Source organism: Argentina silus, assembly GCF_951799395.1.
Source record: "Argentina silus genome assembly, chromosome: 12".
NCBI classification, from domain to species: Eukaryota; Metazoa; Chordata; class Actinopteri; order Argentiniformes; family Argentinidae; genus Argentina; species Argentina silus.
The window spans coordinates 3574367-3597250 of NC_139666.1; the positions used below are offsets into that span (position 1 = coordinate 3574367).

Below are 22884 nucleotides of genomic sequence, written 5' to 3' on the forward strand. Positions count from 1 at the left end.
CTCACCTCCACCCAGTTTGGCCTCCAACCAGTCTGTCAGGATCCTGGCACGAGCAGTCAGGACAGGACACAGTCAATGAGCACTCAATGAAGAGTGAGAGAGTGAGTGAGTGGGTGAGTGAGTGAGTGAGTGGAGTGAGATAGTGAGAGAGTGAGAGAGTGAGTGGGTGAGTGGGTGAGTGAGTGAGTGAGTGAGTGAGTGAGTGGGTGAGTGAGTGAGTGAGAGAGTGAGAGAGTGCCAAGTTACGGTTAGTGAGACGTCAGTAAGACGATTCATCTCAAAGGATGTAACCAGAATAAAATCAAATGTGATCAAACGGCCAAAGCACAGCCATGCGCCAACGTACCCGTCTGCCACGCTGGCCACACTCTCATGCTCACTAGGTAAAAGGAGGGTGGCCTTCCAGAAGATCCTGTCAGGCGGGTTGGGAATGTTCTCCACAACCAGTGTTGGCAAGTCTAATGGCTTCCACATCGACTCACTGAGGGGGACAGAAAGTGAGAGAAACGTATCACAAACCTCTCCAACCTGACAGATCACAGAGACAGAGGATATCAATAAGATTCAGAGAAGACAAACGTACTTCAACAGCTGCTGATAGATGAAATGGACGGTCATCTGGTGGATAGATTCTTGTCTCATTTTCAGCAACCTGGGAACATGACACCAGAGTCAAAGTGGATAGATGGACTGAATGACAAAGAATCAAATCAACATTTATTTATAAAGCACATTTTGTAAAGTCGAGCCATAGTGTTATAAATGACAGATGTAATTTTGGAAGTATGAATCATCCTTAAGGCAAAGCAAACTCACTTCAATGTAAGAGAGGCACATTTTTCCATACTAGATAAGATACATTTCCTATCAAGAGCCAGTTCAACTTAGTTTTTGAAAATAAAGTACAAATAAAACAAACGATTGTTTTCATTCCTTACTCTAGCACTGCGACTGCTTGTGGCACTCATTCTTATAGAAAGTCTTACTTGTGATGTATAGTTGTTTCATTTACTTTAGGCAAATGTACTTATTGTAAGTGGCTCTGGGTTAAGAGCTTCTGCTTAATGACTCAAATGTAAATGTAAAGTATTGAGCATTTGCAACACTGTTAGAGAGTGTTACACACACAGTAGAAGGTGAGTGTGTGTGTGTAGTGGTGAGTGTGTATGTAGTGGTGAGTGTGTATGTGTGTGGTAGCGGTGAGTGTCTGGGGTAGTGGTGAGTGTCTGGGGTAGCGGGTACCTGGTGCTGGACAGGGCCATGTTGCCAGCGTTGCCCAGGTTGACCATGCCTCTGGCCAGGCCTTCCAGAGAGGGCTGGGAGGGGGCGCTGGGGGCCAGGCCTCTGAGTTTGAAGTGGGGGTCCACGCAGCACGGGGCGGCAGGGAACCCCCGCATCTGCCTCTTCAGCTGCCTGCGCACCGCCACCACGTCACGCCACCTGGGGGCGGGGGAGGGGGGGTTGAGAGAGCAAGCCTGAGTTCTATAAAACTGTGGCTGTGGCTTTGTCCATTTCACACAACAGCGAAATTGCAGCACTGCGGATTAAGGACAGGAGAAAGCCACTCGCTGAGAGAGACGGCTTGAAAACACACCGTAGTTAACATCAACAACTGTATTTACTGCATCTGCCATTATAGAACACAGTATATATTTCCAGAAATGAGCCAGACCTTGCACACACAGCCATGCAAGATTATCTACAAAAGCAAATACAATAAATCACAGCTCAAACTCAAACATTCAACATTGGATTGTCTACCCAGTTGTCAATGTCCATACGCCAGGAACGAGAAACAGCAATGCAGGAATCTAGTTTGACTGAAAAGAGCTGTGAAGAGCCTCGCTGTACCTCTTGATGTACTTGTGTATGCGCTGTAGCTCCGCCTCCAGTATGGCCTTCACCAATAGGGTGATCTCTCCATCCAGGGTCTCCTCCACCAGACTGGTGCACACTTCATCTGAGCAGCGGGACACACGCGCAGCCTTCTCCTCCACCGCCAGCCTGGGACAGTCACAACGGACAATTAGGAGCTACAACTATCATACTTTGGGACCAAACTGACTTGTTGACTTTCAATTTCATCAGATGAGAATTCTGTGAAAGTAGGGTTACAGGCGCAATCCGCAAGTTTGATTTCATCCCAATATCTTGGCGGATTGAGGGGAAGGGTCTCTGTGAGTGTAGGTATAAGCAATATGGCAATAGCTCCACACTGCCTTCAGGCTAGTTGGAATTTTCACCATATCGCTTACACCTATCCCAACCTTTCAGATCTACAAAAGTGCCTTGGGAGTAGCAGTTAGTGGTTGGTTTGAGCTTGCTGGTGGGGGCTTACTGGATCTCTGAGGCAGCAGTGTCTCTGATGCAGTTGGTCAGGACCTCTTGGGTGATCTCAGAACAGAGGGTGTCGCTGAACTGGGCCAGGAATGCCTCGTGCTCCTGCTTACGCCTGGGAACCGAACAGATGTAGAGACGTCAGTGGAACAGACCAGAGCTTGTGTGGAGAGACATGACACAGTCCATGCCCTCCTGTACAACATTTTTTACAGACAAACTTTCGATTTTCTTTTTTTAAACGTCAGATTTATTTTGTCGCCAATGTTGATGCAAAATTAGTGTTGAGATAATGTTTGGGTTCCCAACCTGGCTTCCTCGATCTTGCGCTTCTCCTGAGCGATCCTCTGTTGCTCTGACTGAATCTCTGCGGTTGACACATCTCTGAGCATCTGCTGCACCACCTCGCTCACCACTGCCTCCATGTGGCCACTGCTCTCACTGCAACCACATTTCAACAGAATCACTATTGAGCAGATGTTGAACAACAGTCCTGATGTAGCCTACAAACTCCAGATGAACTATGAATTGCAAGACAACATATAGCATGATTGAAAGTAGCATTATCTACTATGCCATCAAATCTAACTCTCTGCACTTACGTGAGAGCTAAGGTGGCGTAGTCGGCCCCTGCGCTAGCGACCTCACACACCGCCACCTGGACCACTTCCTCCATCACACACTCCAGCTCAGCCATAATGTCCTACAGGGAGGGAAAAGAGGAATAGTGGCATTCCTGATTAATTTATTTTGGAGGGACATAAGAGAGCCTTAAAATCCAGTAAACTCTGGACTTTTTACTCACTTGGTCAGAGTACACAGGCTCTGGTTTGGGCGGGGGTGACGGGGGTCTTATAGGCTGGGGATGGGCGATGGGCTGGAAGATCAGCTGGGGGTCTGTGGGGAGGGCTGGTGGTGTGCTGGCGGGTTCGCTGGGTTCCCCTGTCTCGTCTACGGCCGCTGGCTTGGCAGGCTCCGGGGCAGGCTGGGGCTCCCCAAACTGTCTGGGCTCAGCCAGCAACTTGGCCGGCTTCAACTGTGGCCTGACCTCGACCTCCGATGGGGCCTTAAGCTCCGGCTTCAAAACCAAGACTGGCGCTGCAGAGAGAGAGGGACACAGTAGCTGTAACACTATCCTGCTGTATCAGAGAGAACCAGTGCCTGCCTGCGCCAGAGAACTGTAAAAATGAAAGACTCAACCAACAATGATTTCCTGGGAGTATGCACTAGCAAGACCCCTGGCTATGCACTTAGCCTGCCTCGCATTGCAGTGCAGGAAGTAATCATTTACTGAGTTTCTCAGCTTTACATTTCTCTGGCACAAGCGCTCTGTTGGATATAGCACAATAGTGTACAAGCAGCAATTGAGAAAGGGACACAAATGTCACCCAGCACTCCAAGCACTCGTCAAACCCCTAAATCACGGAATCAAACATTGACATAGTAAAAACACAACCTCTCATCGTCTGAAAGAGGAAGGTTACAATACAACCGCTTTTGATGAATATGGAAGCCCTTGCGTGAATGACACTGAATTATTCGCTACATTAGTGCAAACACCACAAGCTACAAAAAATGGTCAGGACCCTCAAAACACACAGAGTGCCTGGCTGAAACATAACACAACAGCCACATAGGCTCTACACGACAAGGGTTGATGGATGGATCCCACACCTGTCACTCCCAATGGGCCACCCCTGAAGACGGTGGGGGTTGGTTCAGCCAGTGTCCCCTCGCCCCGGTATTTGTTCTGGGAGTCAAAGCTGCAGACGGGGATGTGCTGGGGTGGGTTGGGCAGCGGGCCTCCGTTCACCACCTCCCCGATCAGCGCCGTCCTCTTCTCCATGATGGTCTCTGACCTCTTCTGGGGAAGGGACAGGTCTGGCTCCTGATAGGCTGTCCGACTCAGCTCCACCATGCTGTGGGTTCAGAGGCCACCCAATGAGATCAGAGAGAGCTCCAGCAGCAGTACATAAAAGGCAAGTGCAATTAAATTAAAACTAAAACATGACTATATGGATATAGACTCACCGAGCACTTCATTAGGAACAATATACTACTACTGGGTAGGGCTTCCCTTTGCTCTTAAAACAGCCTTAATTCTTTGTGTGCCAAGAAAACAACTCCACCATGAAAAGGTGTACAGGTGTTCCTAATAAAGTGCTCAGTGAGTGTATATTGCTCTGGTGTTAAAATCAAGCACGTTGTGGCCTGGGGTGGTCCAGTGGTCTAGCACCATGGCCCACAGTGCACACCTATGCCCATGTCGGCATGGGTTCGAATCCGGCCCACGCCCTGCTGACATACCCTCTCCTCCTTACTCTCCTGTCTTTCTCTACTGTCCCTGTCCAATAAAAACTGAAAAAATGAGAGTGGGACTGCCCCACTCCCAAAAAAAGTCAGCTTGCCATACTGACGTGGTTGCTACGCTCCATACAATAGGCCAGAAGACATGCGGGGGATGTAGATACTGACCCATCACTGATGCTCAGCCCGTACTGCTGGATGAAGTCTGTGGCCTCTTCCGTGGTCTGGAACCTGAGCATCCGCACCATGTCCTCCATGGGGAAGATGGTGGACCTCTGAGAGCCCACGGTGTGGGCGATGTTCAAAGTCTTCAAGGCCTTACCTCTGACCTACACACACAAACACACACACACGTTAAAATGTACACTGAGAGGATTTTTCACAAAAGGAAGGTTATACTTTACAACCCACAAACACAGATGGGTCTACTAAAATATAGTAGAATAAAAAAGTTCACTATGTCTACTACAGTCGTCAAGGGCACTTCAAAGTCGCCCAGGGCAGCAAATTCCAGTTGCTGAACCCAAATTGACCCCTAGCCCATACTCCTTTGACTTTCCTGTAGATGTGAGAGCACTGGATAGAGAAGAGCGATACAGTAATAGCATCATCTTGACCTCTGATTGGCTAGGTGGAAATGTTGTCACATTGCTGCCACCTAAGGGCGGGTCAGAAAGCAGCACATATGACCAGACAGGAGGGGGTAACTTGGTTCTGACCTGGTTAAAGTACCGGTGCAGGAGGCAGCCGGCCAGGTACGAGGCAGACTTCACCAGCTTGAAGAAGCGCACAAAGTTGTTGCTGTTGAGTGCGGAGAAGGCCTGCACAGCAAACTTCACCTCCGCGGAGTTCCGCACCTCGTCACGAAACTGCTGCACCTCGCTGTTTGGACCAGAGGCACGCAGGAAAGCATTCTGTTAGTCATCAGCAGGCTCTGCCGTGTGGTATTGAGCGTCTGTACAAATGACTTGCAGTACAAGACATTCTCGGGATAACAATAACCAAACAAATGATCACATACAGTATGACAGAGTGTCAGCGGTGACACTGTGAGCGTACCACAAACCCAAAGGTGAATCTCATAAAACACTTGCTCTGCTATTTTGGTCAGACTGTGTGAATGTCTCAACACAGTCTCGTAAACTCTTTACAGTTGTTGTCAGAAACACGTCAAATTTATCTTGCATGTCATCCCTCCTCTCTCTCTCTCACCCATCCTTCCTGTCAATCTCTACTGTCTCTCTCTCAATAAAGCAGAAATGCCCTAAAAAAAAGCATGCAAATGTGTGTCAAGTCCACCGTGACTAACCGGAGAATGTCGCCGTCGTTGAGTTTGAGCAGCACGTTGTACTGGCGGAACTCAGCCTCCGTGGGGCAGTAGACGCCCCTGGTGGCCAGGTCCTGGTACATCTCTTTCAGGCTCTGCATGCACTTGGTCATGTTCTCGTTGTTGATCTTGGCGTCAAAGGTCATCATGGGCTTCTCGCACAGGTGGTGGCCGCAGTGCACGTGAAAACGGGTGCACTTCTCAATCAGCGCCACTGTCAGAGGGTCGCACAGGTGCTGCTGGGTAATGTCCTAGGGGCGGATGGGAAGAAAAAGGGCGTGGAGATTAATCCAGTGTGATGGTGACGCATAACATCTCAAGATTTCTCAGGGAGCTAAAAGTAAATACAACTTTTCAACTTAATTTACATGAACACGAACCACCGATACATGCGAGTGGCTGACGATAGCTGGGAATGGATGGACGAATGAATGAACAAGTCAATGATAAATAGCTGTGTATTGTCACGTCTATATCAACCCATCCCTTACCGGACCATCGTACGCCATTTAAGTTTTCTGTATCAATCAAATAATAGTCCAATGTTTGTACACGGGCTACTTCCAGTGACACGTTCCTCAGCTGGGTTTACCTTACGGATGCCGCGGGTCCGGTTCCAAACGAAGTCGTACCAGTCGCGGTAGTTGTTGTGGCCCTGGTCCATCATCTGGGCGACCAGGTAGTCCATGGTCCTGCTGAGGACAGGGAGGGGCCGCAGCTCGTGGGGGAGGGGCTCCTCCTGGTCGGCTGACGACCTGCTGTACTCCTTAATGGCCGTCATGTGGTCCACCTGGTAAGTGTAAGGGGATGGGGCTCAAGTTAGAGATACTTACATAAAATAATATAAAGCTGCATCCAATTGAGACGTTTCTTTATCGAATATACGTCCGCCCCTTTATAAGTCCGTATGATGTGAGTGGTTGATTGTAGTGCTTGTAAATGTTACATTTGATAAAGGCAAAGTCACCGTCATTTTCCATCAGACGGTACATTATTATTGCTGAGTACGGTGTCGGTACACAGGAACAGTATACATGCTAAAGATATGTGAACAATACTCAGAGGGGATAGGGGCCTGCGTGTGAACACTTGTGTGAGAAACAGGAAAATGTTGTTTTACCCTCTCAGTGTCTGGCATGACCTCAAAGGAGCTGAGCTGGTTCCGGGTCTCCCTCATGTATCGCTCTTTCTCTGGGCACATGTCTGGACACGTCCCTACAAACACCTTGGACAGGTCCAGGTCTGTCCGCTTGGGCCTGCCTGAACCCCAAAATAATAACATTGACAACACAACTCTTGGTCAAATACATTTGTGAGAGACTGAAATGTGTCCAAGTTGTGTCCATGTGTCCATGTTTTGTTCTTTCTCCATAACAGCCACGTGTCGGCTCTGGACAGCTCTTACCTTGGCGCAGAATCTTGTCTCTCTGCTCCAGGAGGCGGTACTTCTCCTCTGCCGTCTCGGCCAGTTGGCCAATCAGGTGGAGGAGGGAGGAGGGTACCGGGCGGTCCAAGGCCTGGCCCTCTGAGCTGGACTCGTGCTGTGGCTCGCTGTCAAACTGGAGGGACTTGGCAATGGAGGGCTTCTTCACCGGAGAGCTAAGAGTTAAACAAAAATGTTGTCATGTCCTGAGCTAACAGATAAACTGTGAGTACATTGTAATGTATTATTATATTGTATATTAAAGGGGCAATCTGGGATTTAAACAACAACAAATGTGTCTCCCAGCCACTTTTTTGGGTAAACAGCTGAGTGTTTGGGCTGGAGAAATGTAACCCCTCTATGGATTAAAAATAGTAGTTTTAACCATGTTTTGAAGCTATACAGTGTTTGTTTACAACTACATTGTTTACAAACAATGGACTAAAATAAGCTTATTTTGGGTTTCTGATGGGGTTGGACTAATCTCATTAAGCATAATAAGTAATATTCAATGGCTATATACCATTAATATTTTAAAAGTTCAAACATTAACTCAGTAACTGCCAAAGAATTCCAGAACACTCACCACCTAGAGTGTGAAGTGTTTTATGTGGTATTTACCTAGCAACAATACTTTGAGTGGCGAAAATCATAATTTATACATTTTCTGGTGAATAAAGTCGCCCTTGGCACTCCAGAATGTTGACAACTTGGGTAACTTTATTCACCCTTCGCACTAAATGAATTAATGGTATTCTGTTATATAGAGTATATTAAGTATTCTGTTATATAGAGTATACTAGCATTCAAGATGGGCTTCTTGGGTGAAAGCATACATTTGAACATAAGTCATTTATAATCACAACAAGGGCATACATGCTGAAGAGCACTGAAGGCAATCACTTAATTAAAAAATAAAATAATAATAATAATAATAATACAAAAAGTCCAACTAAAAACTGAGCCTTGTTTGTTGTGAGGGGTTGGCATGGTTACCTGCGGCTGAGGGACACAGTGCTGCTGATGGCGGAGGCCCTGGGCTGTCTCAGTGGGGAGGAGTGAGACTGGAAGCCCCCTCGCCTGGTGTCTGTGACCTGGCTGTCCCTGTCTGCCTCCTCTCCTTCCGGGGGTCTCTCTCCTTTCTCCCCTGGGCCTGATACCAGAAGAACACAGGAGTACAGTAACAACGAATACAGGAGCTGGGGCAACTGATCTGTGTTGATTGGCCTTAGCTTGTTCAGTTACTACCGTTACTAACTTTTAAAATATTTGTCTCGACGAGAGAGACGTGGTCAAGATTCTTCTGACTCTCAATCCAAACGGAAGGATGTTGTCCTCCTAGAACTTACTCTGTTTCTTTCTCTGCCAGAAAAGAAGGATTTCATGTTGGTGCAGTAATTTCCCCTTCTTCTTTGCCTTAGCTGCTGACAACTGAGAGAAATTACAGAAGACGGGCAGAGAGTTAAGGTGTATGGGCATCATAACACAATAACAGTATAAAAAGAGTATCATGGAGAAACCCAAAACCTATCATGTTCTGTTCCTGTAGTAAGTGAGGGTCATAGAGTGAAAGAGTGTGCTGCTTACGTGGTCTTGGAAGTGCACGATCGCCAGGTTCTTGTGAGGCCGGCATAAGACCTTGCGGACTTTCCCGAAGCGACCAAAGTGCTTCTCGATGATGTCCTTCCTGTTGAGGTTGGGAGGGATGTTCTTGCACTGGATGACGGTGGCGTCTGAAGGGGTCATACCCCCCAAACTATCTGTGCTCTCCCCACGTTGGGCTCGCCTGGCTGGGGTCTTTGGGTTCGGGTCTGGGTCAGGGACTTCCACTGGGCCTGGAGGAGATATGGGGGGGGATTACCAAATCTGTCAAAATGTGTGTTTTGAGTTATGATCTTAAAGGAGCAGGGCCTAAGTTTGTTGGAAATTTGCCAATTCTGGCCACTGTGGATTAAGTCTAAAATTAAAACAAACATTTCCAAACACAACCCCCCCTGCCCTGAGGTTGTTTCACAGGCTGAAAACAGAAAACAGTCAAGCGTAATAGGTGTTCATGATTTGAGTCAGTGCTTACCTGTCTCCTCTGCTTTCTTTAGAACCTCTCTAGTTGGGGCCTGTGCCCTGGGAGGTGTAGCAGGTTTGTGGATGCTTGGAGCTTGTGTGCCTGGTCTCTCTGTCTCCCCCCACTCTAGTGCCGGCTCCTCCTCCTTCCCAGGGTCCCTCCTCACCGGGTTAGCCGTGGCCCTCATCAAGCCGCTCATGGCGCTGCGGAACAGCCCCCCAGCCGGCCCGCGGGACCTCAGCAGGGGCCGCTTCGGGGGATGCCTGGCCTCATCAACCTCAGCCTGGGCATCGTCCTCGTCGGCGGGCTTCCCTGAAGAGGCGGCTAGATCAGCCGTCTCCTCCTTCCGTTTGGTCGCTTTTCCCAGCCTCCCGAACACCGTTACCTCCCCTGTGCTCTCCTCGTCACCGGCTCTCTTGTCCGTGCCAACCGGGGCCTCGCCTTTGGGTTTGGGCTCCCCGAACGCAGACGGCTGGCTGAAGCCAGACCCTCCGAACAGGGACATGGGAGGTGCCGGCTGGAGGACTTTGGCCGAGAAGCTGAAGGAGGACGGACTGCTGGGAACCGTGGCTGGCTGGGGGGCCGTGGCTGCTGCGCTGGCGCTGCTGTTGGTGCTGGAGGGGGTGGCCGGCTGGGAGAAGGTGAACTGCAGGCCGGTGGTAGAGCTGCTGCTGCTGCTGTTGGTGACAACGTCTTTCTGGGTCAGGCTGGCGCTGGGGGTGGAGATGGAAAGGGCAGCCGCCGGCTGGGAGAAGCTGAAGCCCAGAGGTCCGCTCTTGGACCCAGTCAACAGAGAGAAGCCGGAGCCGTTGGGCCCGCTGCTGTCCATGCTGCTGGAGGCTGGCTGGGAAGCGTCTGGCTGCGGGTTGGCTGGTTCGGGACTATCGCTGAAGATGGGCTTAAACAGCGCTTCGTTGGACGGTTTGAAGCTGAACTCTGACGTCCCAAACCCTCTACTCTGGACGACACTTTGAGCAGCGCCAAACGTGGTGGACGCAGAGCTGGGCAGCGGCTGGTCAAAGGGTGACTGGCCGAAGCTCATGGGCTGCGCTGACCCAGCAATGCTGGTGGTAGTGTCGGAGGACGCCTGGGAGATTCCAGAAGAGGCGCTGTATCCTGGGGGCTGCTGCCCAAACCCAGAGAGTTGCCCGAAGGCAGAGGTCTGTCCGAACGCAGGTGTCTGTCCAAACACGGAGCTCTGACTCTGTCCGATCGCCTGGCCATATGAGGGCGGGGGGCCGCCAAACCCTGAGCTACTCTGTGCCAGCGTGGCCTGACCAAAGGCTGGAGGCTGACTCATGGTGGAGAAGGTAGAGGACTGCCCTGGGGACGGCCCTGAAGACTGCCCGAGCCCACCACTTTGCCCAAATACAGAGCCCTGCCCGAGTGACGGTGTCTGTCCAAATGCCAGTGATTGCCCAAAGACAGAGGTCTGTCCAGAGGTCTGGCCAAACACTGAAGGCTGACTGAAGGCGGAAGACTGTCCGAATGTCGCTGACTGCCCAAATCCTACATTCTGTGGAGTGTTACTGGAGCCCTGTTGTCCAAACATGCCAGTCTTGTTCGTGTTACTGCCGGGGGCCTGGAAAGCTCCACCTTGCGGCCTCCCAAACAGACTATTGGGATTCATGATGGAAATGTCTTAGTTGTCACTCAGCGCACCTGACTAATGTGGGTGTTAAGAGGCTGTGGATGCAGCTGACCTCATGGAATCTGTCCCAGAGGCCAGACTGCTGGGCATATTAAGGGAAAGAGTCTGTGTTACCCTTTTCATTTCTTCACTGAAGCATCCTTGAGTCTAAAAATGAACAAAGTCAACAAGCTTACAACAAGATTACATTACGAAACCAAAGTAAACTAATGTGTAATAACATGCATTTTGCAAATAATGTTTCATAAAGGCAATTGTTAACCGAAAATGTTGCTAGTATAGCTAAAAAAAAACCACCATTAATAGGTACTGAGGGCTAGCCAGCTAATTAACAGAGTTTAGTTCATGTCGTTTTGGCAGCAATGGCAGCGGTGCTTGCTGTTGCTAACTCAGTCTAAGGACAGGGGGGGTCTACTGGCGAACGTTAGCGTTAGCTAGCTACGAGCCCTAGCAAAGACATGCTTCTTCAAAATGAACACCTTTAATAGAAGCCAGCACGGTCTTACCTATAGAATATGTGTGCAATAATAATATTTCAGTTGTGCATAACATAGACTTTCACAGAATAATGTACAGCATAATAGGGACTTACTTTTTCGAGGCATTTGAAAAACAAAAACTCGCTTATTTCCTGTTCCGGGTCCCTCTTGTTTAGGTCCTTGACTGAGAGCCAATATGCTAATAACCTCCATTGAGACTTCAAAATAAAAGCGCGCGTTAAGAAATTATGTTCGATAATGCAGGAAACAGACAGCAGGGAAACGAAAGTTGGCAAAGGTAGAAAAACCTGTTTAATGACAAATGAGTCGGGGACATCCAGGAGCGGCGCAAAATATTCGCTTTATCGACCCCAAGAATTCTCCTGCTGGGAAGTCTGCTCATTGGAGCAAAATCGCAAGGTAAATTCCCTTTTACTCAGAACTCACAGCGGTGCCAGGGTTGAATGTTGAAATGTGAAAAATCTGGTTTATTATAACAGCTCATGAATTGCAGATCACGCATTCTCTCACTTCCCATGCAATTTTTGAACCACTGCCACTCTTACACCTATTAACCCTCGTATTGTCTTCACTTTTTGGACCCTTTGGAAGTCTTCGGGTCAAATTGACCCGGGACATTATTGGGGCTTTAAAAGCAATACAAAAATACAAATTTCCATTCAAAACTCTTTAACATATATTGTCTTTATCTCAATTCCAAACAATATAGATAACATGTATGATTAATATTTGCAATTAATCTCTGCTAGATCATATTTAACAGTGGAAGTGTAATTCGTTTTTTGTGATAAAGTTATAATTGATGTAAAAAATCTGCTATAATAAGGACTTGGGTGGAATGCTTATCTCTGAAAAGTTGAAATGAAACAATGTTTTCATTGATGTTTATTATTTTTGAGGAGATATTCTCATTTGATTTTCATCTTTATCTTATTATAATCAAAGCTGTGAAAAGCAAATACAGGTGATGAACGACAATAGAAACACAAGAACCAAACTTAGATCGATTTAGTCACTGGATATGAAATACATCTCTCAAAAATGTCTCAAAAATAATTTGAGATGATTTACAATAAATAGAAACACAAAACATGAACGAAATGTACACTGCTTTAAGCAATTCAACTCTAAAGTGTGCCACGTCCACAGATCGCGTTGCACCCCGCAGCAACATGTCATTGACGGCACCTCCCAAATAGGCAATCTCCTATGAACTAATGGAATTTGGAATTGTTTTTCTCCAGTGGCTAGATAAATGGACACGCTTTTGTTTGTTAATGGTAAACGATTATGAATGCCAAACACGATACAATCCGCCCCCCCCCTCCCTAATTCTATTGACACGTATTTGAGCGGATTGGGCAGGCGTTAATATTTGGAGTTTGTAATTACAAGTATATGAAGGCTATAATAACAGTCATATAAAGAGGTTAGTCAAGTGAAAGTTTATTTGGTCATATGCACAGGATAGAGGTTGTAAACTGCAACGCAGGACATTCTTCATCACATTCTGGAAGCACCACCTTCCAGCTCGATGACCACTGGCAGAACGTTAAATAAACACTTTTCTGCATTTTTATTTCTGCATCAGTGCCATTCCTTATCGAAATGTCATATACAATGTGCAATAAACTCACAAATAATAAGAACTTTTCATTACGGATTTGTCACAGTGCACACGTCTCGGATATCAAATACAGATAGTTTATCAACGTGTCTTTCAACAATCTAGATGAAATAGGAGGGTAGGTCAGAGGGTCAAGGGAAGGGTTAGGATGAGAAACAGAATACAGACCCGGGTTAGGGTGAGGGAGAGAGTGGGATTGAGTAACAATCCAGCAAACCAGCACCCCAGGCAGGCAGAGACAGCAAGGATGGTTTATATTTAAGACCGGTCGTAACACTGACTGAAGAGATGAGTCTTGAATCTGACTACCTAACATGAATCGGAAGATTATTCTAGAGATGGGATGGTATTAGTTCGACCAACAGAAGTATACAAAAATCTATATTTAGTAACGGTAGTGTTTTTTGTTTTTTTTTAATCATTAATTCACCCAGAAATGAAAACGTGGCATGTATGCTGGTCTCTTCTCATGATGATGAGGATTCCCTCTGAAGGTAATTTAATTTAATTTAATTTAAATGTAATTTTCCACTTTTCTGTTTCCGTTTTGTTTTGCTTTCTTAAGGTAATTGTTGTCAAACATCTATCATTGTCATGCTTCTGAAAATGTGTCCTATCATTTATTTTTATTTTATTAATAACACCCACAACAGGCTTATTTACAATCGACTAAATGCAAATGCAGGATAAAGTTATGCTGACTATAGTTTATTCTAGTGAAGTGAGTCGTGCAAGTGGTTTACGGTAAACACAGGAAGAATACAGAATCTTTTTTGTGCTTGTTACAAAACTGCTGGCTGCATTTACAACAACAGGTAGCCGAACGCCGAAACCTCACCAACACCGAAACGACAGCTCTATTAACAAGTGTTTAGGGTGCTGCACCAACAACGAGACGAGATGCGCTGTCACAAACGTTGATCTGAAGACAAAATAGCCTAAAGGGAATCTATCTAAAAAATAATTTAAACTACACTTCATAACGGGGAGGGTGTATTCTTGAAACCTCATAAACTTATCTGCAATTTAAAGTAGCCTATACCTGCATAACATCGAGAATTGCGTCAACACTGTTTATCTTTTTTTTAATACAAGCCTAAAATGCGATAACGAACCTTTCATGTATGCAGGGTGATTTTTGCAATTGTCCTACTTAGTGTTATTATGATTCAAGAACCTTTCCCACATACTTGTGTGCAAGCTCAATTCAAGGATAGAACTAATACATTTGGGATTGAGTGGTTGTAGTAAATATACTTAGATGAAGAAAGGAAGCTGCAGAGGTCCGGATGAGTCAGTTTAATCGTCTTTAATTAATCATAACTTTCATCATTACATACCACGGCCGGATGTGGGGGCTCCTGTCCAGTCAATAATGTCCCCTCCTATCTAGTCCAGCCGTTCAGTCTTTTATACAAAACAGCCTGCTTTGTCTTCCAGATTTGGGCATGGAATTCCCAGGTCCACGTTACCCTAAACATTTTCAACCTATACTATGGTGATGTTTACGGTCTTCACCAAATAAGGCTATACCTTATGGGGCTGTTCACAGCCTTAACTAATTAAGACTACCCCCACCACTATCCCTCCTTTACCATCCCCCCAACCTACAGAGGTCAACTGCATGCTGCAACATTCCAAGGGCCTGACCCATCAGGCCTTCTTCTGGTCAGAGCAAAATATACTACATATTGAAGCCGGTTCTCCAGTCTAAGTAAATTAGTTTCATCTGGTTTAAAATCAGTGTGCTGTTAGTAGCTTGTGTATTTTGCTGTGGCTATCCTGCCTTAAGCTCTGGGGCCTATTTTCTATTGAAAGCCATCTGTTTGAAGCCAGTTGCTGTCAATTGTCCCACTCTCCTCCGACTCATAAGGCGGGCAATCAGCTCAACCTTGTCTTCACCAGATCCTCCCATACCTCCAACCTTACTGTTACCCCTCTTCCAGTTTCTGATCGTCATTTTGTATCTTTCTCACTTCCTCTCAAATCCACCCCCTCCCAGTCAGTCTACCCACATTGTATCCTCATTACGCAACCTGCGTATCCTCTCACTCACCACTCTCTCTTCCTCTGTCTTATCCGCCCTACTCCACCCTCCTGTCCACTGATGCAGCCTCCTCCACCCTCCTGTCCGCTCTTTCCTCATCCCTCGACTCTCTCTGTCCACAGACCTCAAGGCCGGCATGATCCTCTCCACACGCTCCCTAGCTGTCAGAAACCCTGCAAGCTTGTAGAATAGGGCTGTGGGCAGCTGAGAGGAAATGGAGATGACCCTGATGACCTTGACCCTTATCTCTCTCTCCTCCTCAACTACACCTCATCTGCATCAGCTGCTAAAGCTTCTTACTACTATTCCAAAATCCAATCCTCTGCCTCTGACCCAAGGAAACTGTTCTCCACATTTTCCTCACTCCTCAACCCACCTCCTCCCCCTCCTCCCTCCTCCCTGTCTGTCTCCTTCTTATCCAAAACCCTTGAACGTGCTGTCTCTAACCACCTGTCTCACTACCTCCTTCAGAACAACCTCCTTGACCCTCACCAATCCGGCTTTAAGGCTGGGCACTCTACTGAGACTGCTCTCCTTGCTGTCACGGAGGACCTCCACTCTGCTCGAGCTTCCTCCCTCTCCTCTGTTCTCATTCTTCTGGACCTGTCGGCTGCATTCGACACAATAAACCACCCGATCCTTCTCTCCACCCTCTCAGAATTGGGCATCTCTGGCTCTGCACTCTCCTGGTTTGCATCCTACCTAGCCGATCGCTCTTACCAGGTGACGTGGAGAGGATCGCTGTCCTCTCCACAAGCCCTCACCACTGAGGTCCCCCAGGCCTCTGATGGATAGATGATTCACTTACTTAAACAAATGTGTTTGTTGTAAGTCGCTTTGGATAAAGGCGTCTACTAAATGCCATAAATGTAGAACCATTATTCCCTCATCTTACATGAGCCCTTCAACAGCCTGTGTGAGGCAAGTTTCCTGGTTAGGGGTTTAGGAATCTTTCAGCTTAATGACCCGGCGTTTTCTCCCCAGCTGTACAGGTGATTGGGGGAAGCAGGACGGTGACACAGGGGGAGAATGTGGACTTACTCTGCAAGCTGATCGAGACTGACACTGACAGTGTGCTCTCTCTGATAGAATGGCAGAAAAAGCCAGTTAAACAGTCTTTCTTCATCTCACCCTGGGATGGTCCCCAGCCTTTGAACATATTTGGTGATAGAGTCCGCTTTATTGGGAGCATAAAAGACAATATTGGATCTATTCGTGTGTCACATGTCAGACTGTCAGATGAAGGCACCTACACGTGCATCTTCAACGTTTTACCCGATGGACCATACGAGACGGAAATACTCCTGAATGTGCTGGGTAGGCCGATTGAAAATAATTTCTTTGCATTTCTCAATGATCTAAATCTAAGTGAATCTTATTGGGAGGTTTGTGAAATTAATTTAGAATGGACGTAGACGTAGAGAGTTGTCTTTCCTTTTCTCTTTTTGCTACCGTCATAGTTCCTCCAGTCATGAGCGCCACTGTTGCTGTCCATCCTGTCATGGGTGAGAGGGAGGTTGTCTTGGCAACCTGCACAGCTGCTGGTGCCAAGCCTCCAGCGGAGGTGAGGTGGCACACAGGGGCGCTGGACGCATCGGTGAGGACGGTGACCAACTCCACCCAGCATGCCAACGGCACCACCACGGTACACAGTTACTTGCTCGGGGTGCCAGGCAGAGCTGACAACCATCAGGAGGTCCAGTGTGTGGTCAACCAGTCTGCCCTGGCAACAGAGACAACCCTGCCTTACACCATAGACATCCACTGTGAGTGTGCTCACCCTGCCCTACACCATATGTACCAGAGGGGGTTTGAAGATTTGTAAGCCTGAATGTTGGCCTTGGTCCTCTTGGTCTAAAAACACCTAGACGTTTGGGTTTGCAACCAGCAGACCAGGGTTTCATCCCCACTGGTAACACATAGACATCCACTGGTTACTGCCTGACTACATTTCACTCTCTTTCTCTATGTCTCTCTCTACCCCTCTCCCTCTATCTCTCTTTCTCTCACACTCTCTCACTCTCTCTTGCTCCCCCCTCCATCTCTCACTCTCTCTTGCTCCCCCCTCCATCTCTCTCTCTCTCGCAGATCCACCTGTATCAGTGAACATTATCACAGTCAGTGGTACGTCAGTGTTACGGTGTGTAGCAGACGCCAACCCAGAACCCAACTACATCTGGAGCAGGTATTAATGGGACATATTATTTTGTCCCTCATTCTCCTCTGACCTGCAGCTTTGCTTGATTAGGCTTAGCATCACACACACACACAAACACACACACACACACACACACACACACACACACACACACACACACACTTACTCACACTCTCTCTCTCTTTCCCCCTCTCCCAGAGTGAGCCAACCATGGCCTGGGTCTGCAGTGAGAGAAGGAAACACACTGCACTTCCTCAGTCCCAGCCCTGAGCTTAATGGTCTCTACATCTGTGATGCCTCCAACCCCTATGGACGAACATCCGGCTCCCTCTACGTTCACCACCTAGCCTCAGGTGACACACACACACACACACACACACACGCACACACGCACACACACACAAGATTGTTAGATGCACTCTTATCTCATCCAGAATGTGTAATTACAAACATATCAGACTTCATGTATCATTTGCCTGACTCAACAACTTGATAACTTGATGTGGAATACACACTACACACATTTCATGTCCATGCAGAGTCCTGATATTTGAAAATGCAACCACAGGATTTCAAAAACTGGGTAGTCTGTAACCAGCTAGGTAGTCTGTGTGAGGAAATATGGTTTTGTATCTGCAGGTATTAGGATAAGAAAGGGGAAGCCAGTCACATGAGAATGAAGTCGTTTGGACATGGCTTTGTCAGTCTTGGTGTTATTAACCCTTTTCATACCTCTGCCCTCTCCCTCTCTCCCTATAGGGACCTACACTTCCTGTGGGACTTGTCTTATCATGCTCATCTTGTTGCTTTTTGTTCTTGCAATTTACTGGATGGTGATAAGATTTGCAAAGTATAGGGTGAAAAGAAAATAGTTTGCCTTATTAGCTTGCCTTGTCAAATACATTGGCAAAATCAAGTTTACTATAGCAGCTCATGAATTGCAGAGATGAAGAGTGGAAATGGTTTAAATATCAGGTTATTTTAACAAGGACCAAGCAATGGGACCAAGTCCTATCTACTCTCATACCGTCATCACACATTCTCTCACAGCGCAGAGAAATAGGGGGAAATGTTTTAGCGTAGTCTGTTATGTTTTATCATATTGCCACTGCCTATTTGGGAGGAGCGCGCCGGCATACAAAAAAAAATGCACCCCTGGTTTGGACACACGCTCCACTGTAGCCCCCTACCGTTCTATCACGGTCATTGTAATAAAAAAGATTACCCTCCCCATCAATCATACATCAGCCGTAATTTTGACTGAAGTCTGTGAATAGACGTACTAAAAGTGATATTTGTTTAGTTTGGATCTCTGTTGTAATGACACAGGTCTGTTTGCGACAGTTGAGAACAACTATCACCAGTAGACATCAACATTCATTACAACTGCCGTGACAGACACCAGTATGGATCAGTACATTTCCCAATCATTGAACACAAATGCAAACTCCCAACACTAGAAATGCAGCCTTGTCAAAACTCTAAATGTCACTTGAATTACAATTGAGGCCATTTAAAGTCATCCGCATGTACATGGATATGGCTTTTGGTAGTTGTGAAAGTTGATAATGTCACCTCTAAATCAATCAGCTAAAATACTGTACAAAACCAGAGTGGTACCAGAAATTAATTGAAATCTTTGAAAAATAGTTCTGTACAGTCCATTATTCTGGGACAATACTATTTCATCAGGGCAATTAGGATATACGAACAACAAAACCCTTCTGGGGTATACCAAATATGATATTGTGATTTTTTTCTTATATATATATATATAGTTTGTGATTCCTTGATCCATATTTACCATGTTTAAATGCTAAATAAAGCTTAACTTGGGCGCTCTTATTTGGAAGGAATCCTCATTTACATACGTTTACATTGACCGGAAGTAGGTGGGCGGAGTTCCACTAGTGGAGCTCAGGGAACACAGATGTCGAGTTTCACGATTCTCTACCATCAACACCGGCCGGTGCTGTGATCATTCCTGGCCCGCGTTAAACATGTCGTGTTTATTCAAGGTTACCCAGATCATATTGTTTTCATAGCTAGAACTACGCATCACTTCATGAAGTCGCAAATAATTTATACATGCTGCGATGCTTTTTTATTTTAATTTTGAAATGCGAACTATAGGCTACCGTACTGGAAGTCACCTTGATGAATGATAGAGAAGCACGCCACGAGAGCATTCGTGCGCGGGTAACTTAGTTAGGTAGCTATAGCTATTATATTTTCCACTATTTCATTTTTTTATTCATCGTCTGTATTTATTTGGTTTGTGACGAGCGTGTTACGATGGGTGTCGTTCTGCGGAACCTCCAGAACGTGGTGCCGCTGCGACGTTCTAGACTACGCAAGGACGTAGAGACGCTGAGGCATATCTTGGGTATTCAAAAATTCGATTTGGGTGTCATTTGCGTGGACAACCGCAAGATTCAACGAATCAATAACATTTATCGGAAGAAGAATATGCCCACGGATGTCCTCTCTTTTCCTTTCTATGAGGTGGGTAGCAATGGTTTTCTCTGTCTGAGTCATATCTCCCTACTGTGAATGCCGTTGAATTGTGATGACCCACCCTGTAATTATCCTAGGATCTGAGGCCTGGAAAGCTGCCTTGTCCCCTTCACCGAGACGAGCTCAACCTGGGAGACGTGTTCTTGGGGGTTGAATACCTGATGAAACAGTGCCAAGAGGAGTCAGCATCACAGGATCTTCATGGAATTCTCACGGTGATCAAACTTCATAACTTTATGGGTAGAAGCTATATCGTGAAATGATAACGTAAGAGCTGTCTTATATGAGGCTCCAAGATTCAAGATTCAAGATTTCTTTATTTGTCACGTGCATACAAGTATACAGTGAAATGCAAAAGTGACAGTGCCACAGAGTAGTGCAACAACACAATAAGTTTTAAAATACAATAAAATAAAAATAGAAGTACTAAAAAATATACAGTATGGACAGTATAAACAGTATAAACAATATGAACAGTATAGCCAGTAAGCAATATAAATAGCAGATGGATGATTATGTGTGTGCATATGTGTTAGAATGACAGTGCATGTGTGAGTGACTTGAGGGGGGCACTGGTGGGGTCATCGTTGACAATTCTGATGGCATGGGGGAAGAAACTCAGTCTTAGCCTCTCTGTTTTTGCTGCATGACAGCGGAGGCGTTTTCCTGACGGCAGCGGCTGGAACAGTCCATGTTTCGGGTGGTGAGGGTCCTTCATAATCCTGTATGCTCTGGTCCTACACCTCCTGGTGTACAGGACATGGAGAGGGGGGGTTGGAGCTCCCATGGTCTTTTCTGCCAGGCGTACCACCCTTTGCAGAGTTCGCCTGTCCTGGGCCGTGCTGTTACCGTACCAGACGGTGATGTTGCCAGCCAGGATGCTCTCCACAGCTCCAGAGTAGAAGGACTGAAGGATCCTCCGGGAGACTCTGAATTTCCTCAGTTGCCTGAGATGGAACAGGCGCTGCCTTGCCTTTCCCACCAGAGAACTGATGCATACATGTGCCACATAATGTATCCACAAAGCTTCCAGCGTTTTTCCCCGGGGTGTAGGTAGGCCAGTAATTCCTATGACATTGCCTGGAGTAGATATCCTGGATGGGTGGGAGCTCTCTCCCTGATGGCCGATCCCCTGTGTGGTCTTGTGGTCGTGTTCAGTGCGGTTACCATACCAAGCTGTGATGCATCTGGTCAGGATGCCCTCAAATGCGCGTTTGTAAACGTTAGTTAGCATTTGTGTGCGCATGACAGATTTCTTCAGCCGTATGAGGAAGAAGACTGCCGACTGGTGTGCATTTCTGACCAGTGACGACCATGTCAGGTTGTCAGAATCTGAATTATTTTATTTGGCCACATATATTTGCATATACAGGAAATTGACTTGGTGAGGTTGGTGCATGGGACACGTGTATTTAGCCAGTCTAAACCTTTCCTTGTCTCCACTCGTAAAAGCCCTCTCCTTCTCCAAACGAAGCTGTTTGAGTCTTGCTGTGAACCAAGGCTTGTCATTGTTGTAACTCACCCTGGTGTGTGTTGGTCATCCCCCAAACCCCTGCCCGATCACTCCGCTCTTCCACCTCTGCTGGCCACCTGGCACCGCCGCCTCTACGTGGATGCAGCAGCCGCACTACTCGGTCACAGCTTTTCATTGTCCTGGCGCTCCGCTGGTGGAACGAGCTTCCCACTGCTGTCATGACTGCAGAGTCACTACCAATCTTCCCACCGTAGATTGAAGACCCATCTCTTCAGGCTACATCTTAACGGTCCCTCCTAAAAATGTGCGCAAAAATGACCACATTCTAACAATTGATGAGAATTGATTGCATGGCCAATAAACAGTCTTTGTTGTTTGGTTGTTTTGTTTTTCCTGACGTTCAGGGAGGGGTTGCTGTTGTTGTGGCGCCACAGTGGCTGTCACCTCCTCCATGTAGGCTGTCTGGTCGCCGTCGGTAATCAGACCCTCTACCGTTGGTGTTATCAGCAAACTGGAGTTGGTTGTGCTGAGTTGGTTGTGCTGAGTTGGTTGTGCTGAGTTGGTTGTGCTAAGTTGGTTGTGCTAAGCCATATGAAACGAATGCGCTTATGGGGAGTCATGGTTATTATGAATGCAGGCTTTCATTTGGAGTGAAATTGACAAAGTAGCGACTCGGTATGCAAAGTCAGCCCACCTCTGACACCGTTGGTCACTGTGACTAATGCTCCATTCTCTTTGGCTTAGGCGGTTACTGCCCACGGGATTTGTCACCTACTGGGTTACAGACATGAAACGGAAGAGGAGTGGACTGAGGTACGGACCCGTAACGGCCCGCTTTCCATGGTGTGCCATATTTTACAGCTCGACGTGTGGACGGTTCTGTTTTAACAGTTGTTGTCGTTGTTTTTTTTCCTCTCTGGTCACAGATGCTGCAGAAGGAAAGCTACATTCTGAGTGAGTTCAATCGACTCACAGGCAGACACCTGGTACCTCTGACCAAGAAATGTAGTCAAGACAGGTGACCATGAGCCACATCCAATGACTGGATTTGAACATTGCACCCGGGACATTGAGTCATTGACCGCACACTGTTTATTTCCATTGGTGAGAGCCATGGACCATCTCAGCGACAAGATTGTTGATCCTCTGGAAATTTGCATGGACACTGACTACTGCATTTTCACAATCAAGCAACATTGTTGTTTACACTGTTTTTAAAGGTAGATTAAGCTGTATGACGTAGCCATAAGTGGTGGGGCGACTTCCAAAACGAACACACTTGCACAGGTGCCTATGGAATTGCTAATGAGTGAAACGTCTTGCTTAATGTCTTAATTTGACATTTCTGGGAGAAAAAAAAAAAAAAGAGTAAAATATCCAAACCATTGTTTTCACAGTCATCTTTTATTTTAAAATGCGCTTTAGGAAGTCAAATATTGAATGCTGAACAAGAA

General features: G+C 46.7%; 3 protein-coding genes across 3 annotated transcripts in view; 2 read left to right on the forward strand and 1 right to left on the reverse strand.

Annotated features, from left to right (window-relative positions):
- Window positions 1-11713, reverse strand: part of mcm3ap (minichromosome maintenance complex component 3 associated protein) — a 16379-nt gene extending 4666 nt beyond the window's left edge. Inside the window, exons 1-21 of the mRNA XM_083682065.1 lie at window positions 11700-11713; window positions 9469-11254; window positions 8982-9229; window positions 8744-8825; window positions 8391-8547; window positions 7377-7570; window positions 7092-7231; window positions 6564-6761; window positions 5954-6222; window positions 5364-5526; window positions 4813-4973; window positions 4012-4256; window positions 3143-3435; window positions 2940-3040; window positions 2647-2778; window positions 2339-2452; window positions 1852-2004; window positions 1243-1440; window positions 584-652; window positions 347-481; window positions 6-43 (exon numbers count right to left, since the gene is read on the reverse strand). Of these exons, the coding sequence (XP_083538191.1) occupies window positions 6-43; window positions 347-481; window positions 584-652; window positions 1243-1440; window positions 1852-2004; window positions 2339-2452; window positions 2647-2778; window positions 2940-3040; window positions 3143-3435; window positions 4012-4256; window positions 4813-4973; window positions 5364-5526; window positions 5954-6222; window positions 6564-6761; window positions 7092-7231; window positions 7377-7570; window positions 8391-8547; window positions 8744-8825; window positions 8982-9229; window positions 9469-11086 (4708 nt within the window). The 5' untranslated portion in view covers window positions 11087-11254; window positions 11700-11713. The remainder of the gene's footprint in view (window positions 1-5; window positions 44-346; window positions 482-583; window positions 653-1242; window positions 1441-1851; window positions 2005-2338; window positions 2453-2646; window positions 2779-2939; window positions 3041-3142; window positions 3436-4011; window positions 4257-4812; window positions 4974-5363; window positions 5527-5953; window positions 6223-6563; window positions 6762-7091; window positions 7232-7376; window positions 7571-8390; window positions 8548-8743; window positions 8826-8981; window positions 9230-9468; window positions 11255-11699) is intronic.
- Window positions 11714-11918: 205 nt separating this feature from the next.
- Window positions 11919-18681, forward strand: LOC310813385 (nectin 1b-like). Its single transcript, XM_083682356.1, has 7 exons — window positions 11919-12006; window positions 13669-13728; window positions 16266-16598; window positions 16742-17047; window positions 17370-17466; window positions 17638-17792; window positions 18199-18681. Exons 2-7 carry the CDS (start codon window positions 13671-13673, stop codon window positions 18309-18311), a joined length of 1062 nt encoding a protein of 353 aa, XP_083538482.1. The 5' UTR covers window positions 11919-12006; window positions 13669-13670; the 3' UTR covers window positions 18312-18681.
- Window positions 18682-19385: 704 nt separating this feature from the next.
- On the forward strand, window positions 19386-22817 carry ybey (ybeY metalloendoribonuclease). The gene is made up of 4 exons (XM_083682357.1): window positions 19386-19944; window positions 20034-20171; window positions 22175-22243; window positions 22357-22817. Exons 1-4 carry the CDS (start codon window positions 19735-19737, stop codon window positions 22450-22452), a joined length of 513 nt encoding a protein of 170 aa, XP_083538483.1. The 5' UTR covers window positions 19386-19734; the 3' UTR covers window positions 22453-22817.
- Window positions 22818-22884: the final 67 nt, after the last annotated feature.

Excerpts from the sequence above, each read along its gene's own strand:
- LOC310813385 (XM_083682356.1), top strand. The coding sequence starts at position 13,671 with ATGAAAACGTGGCATGTATGCTGGTCTCTTCTCATGATGATGAGGATT. Across the intron at positions 17,467-17,637 it reads CCCAACTACATCTGGAGCAG|AGTGAGCCAACCATGGCCTG; the intron begins GTATTAATGGGA and ends CCCCTCTCCCAG. Across the intron at positions 17,793-18,198 it reads CGTTCACCACCTAGCCTCAG|GGACCTACACTTCCTGTGGG; the intron begins GTGACACACACA and ends CTCTCCCTATAG.
- ybey (XM_083682357.1), top strand. The coding sequence starts at position 19,735 with ATGGGTGTCGTTCTGCGGAACCTCCAGAACGTGGTGCCGCTGCGACGT. Across the intron at positions 20,172-22,174 it reads ATCTTCATGGAATTCTCACG|GCGGTTACTGCCCACGGGAT; the intron begins GTGATCAAACTT and ends TCTTTGGCTTAG. Across the intron at positions 22,244-22,356 it reads CGGAAGAGGAGTGGACTGAG|ATGCTGCAGAAGGAAAGCTA; the intron begins GTACGGACCCGT and ends CTCTGGTCACAG.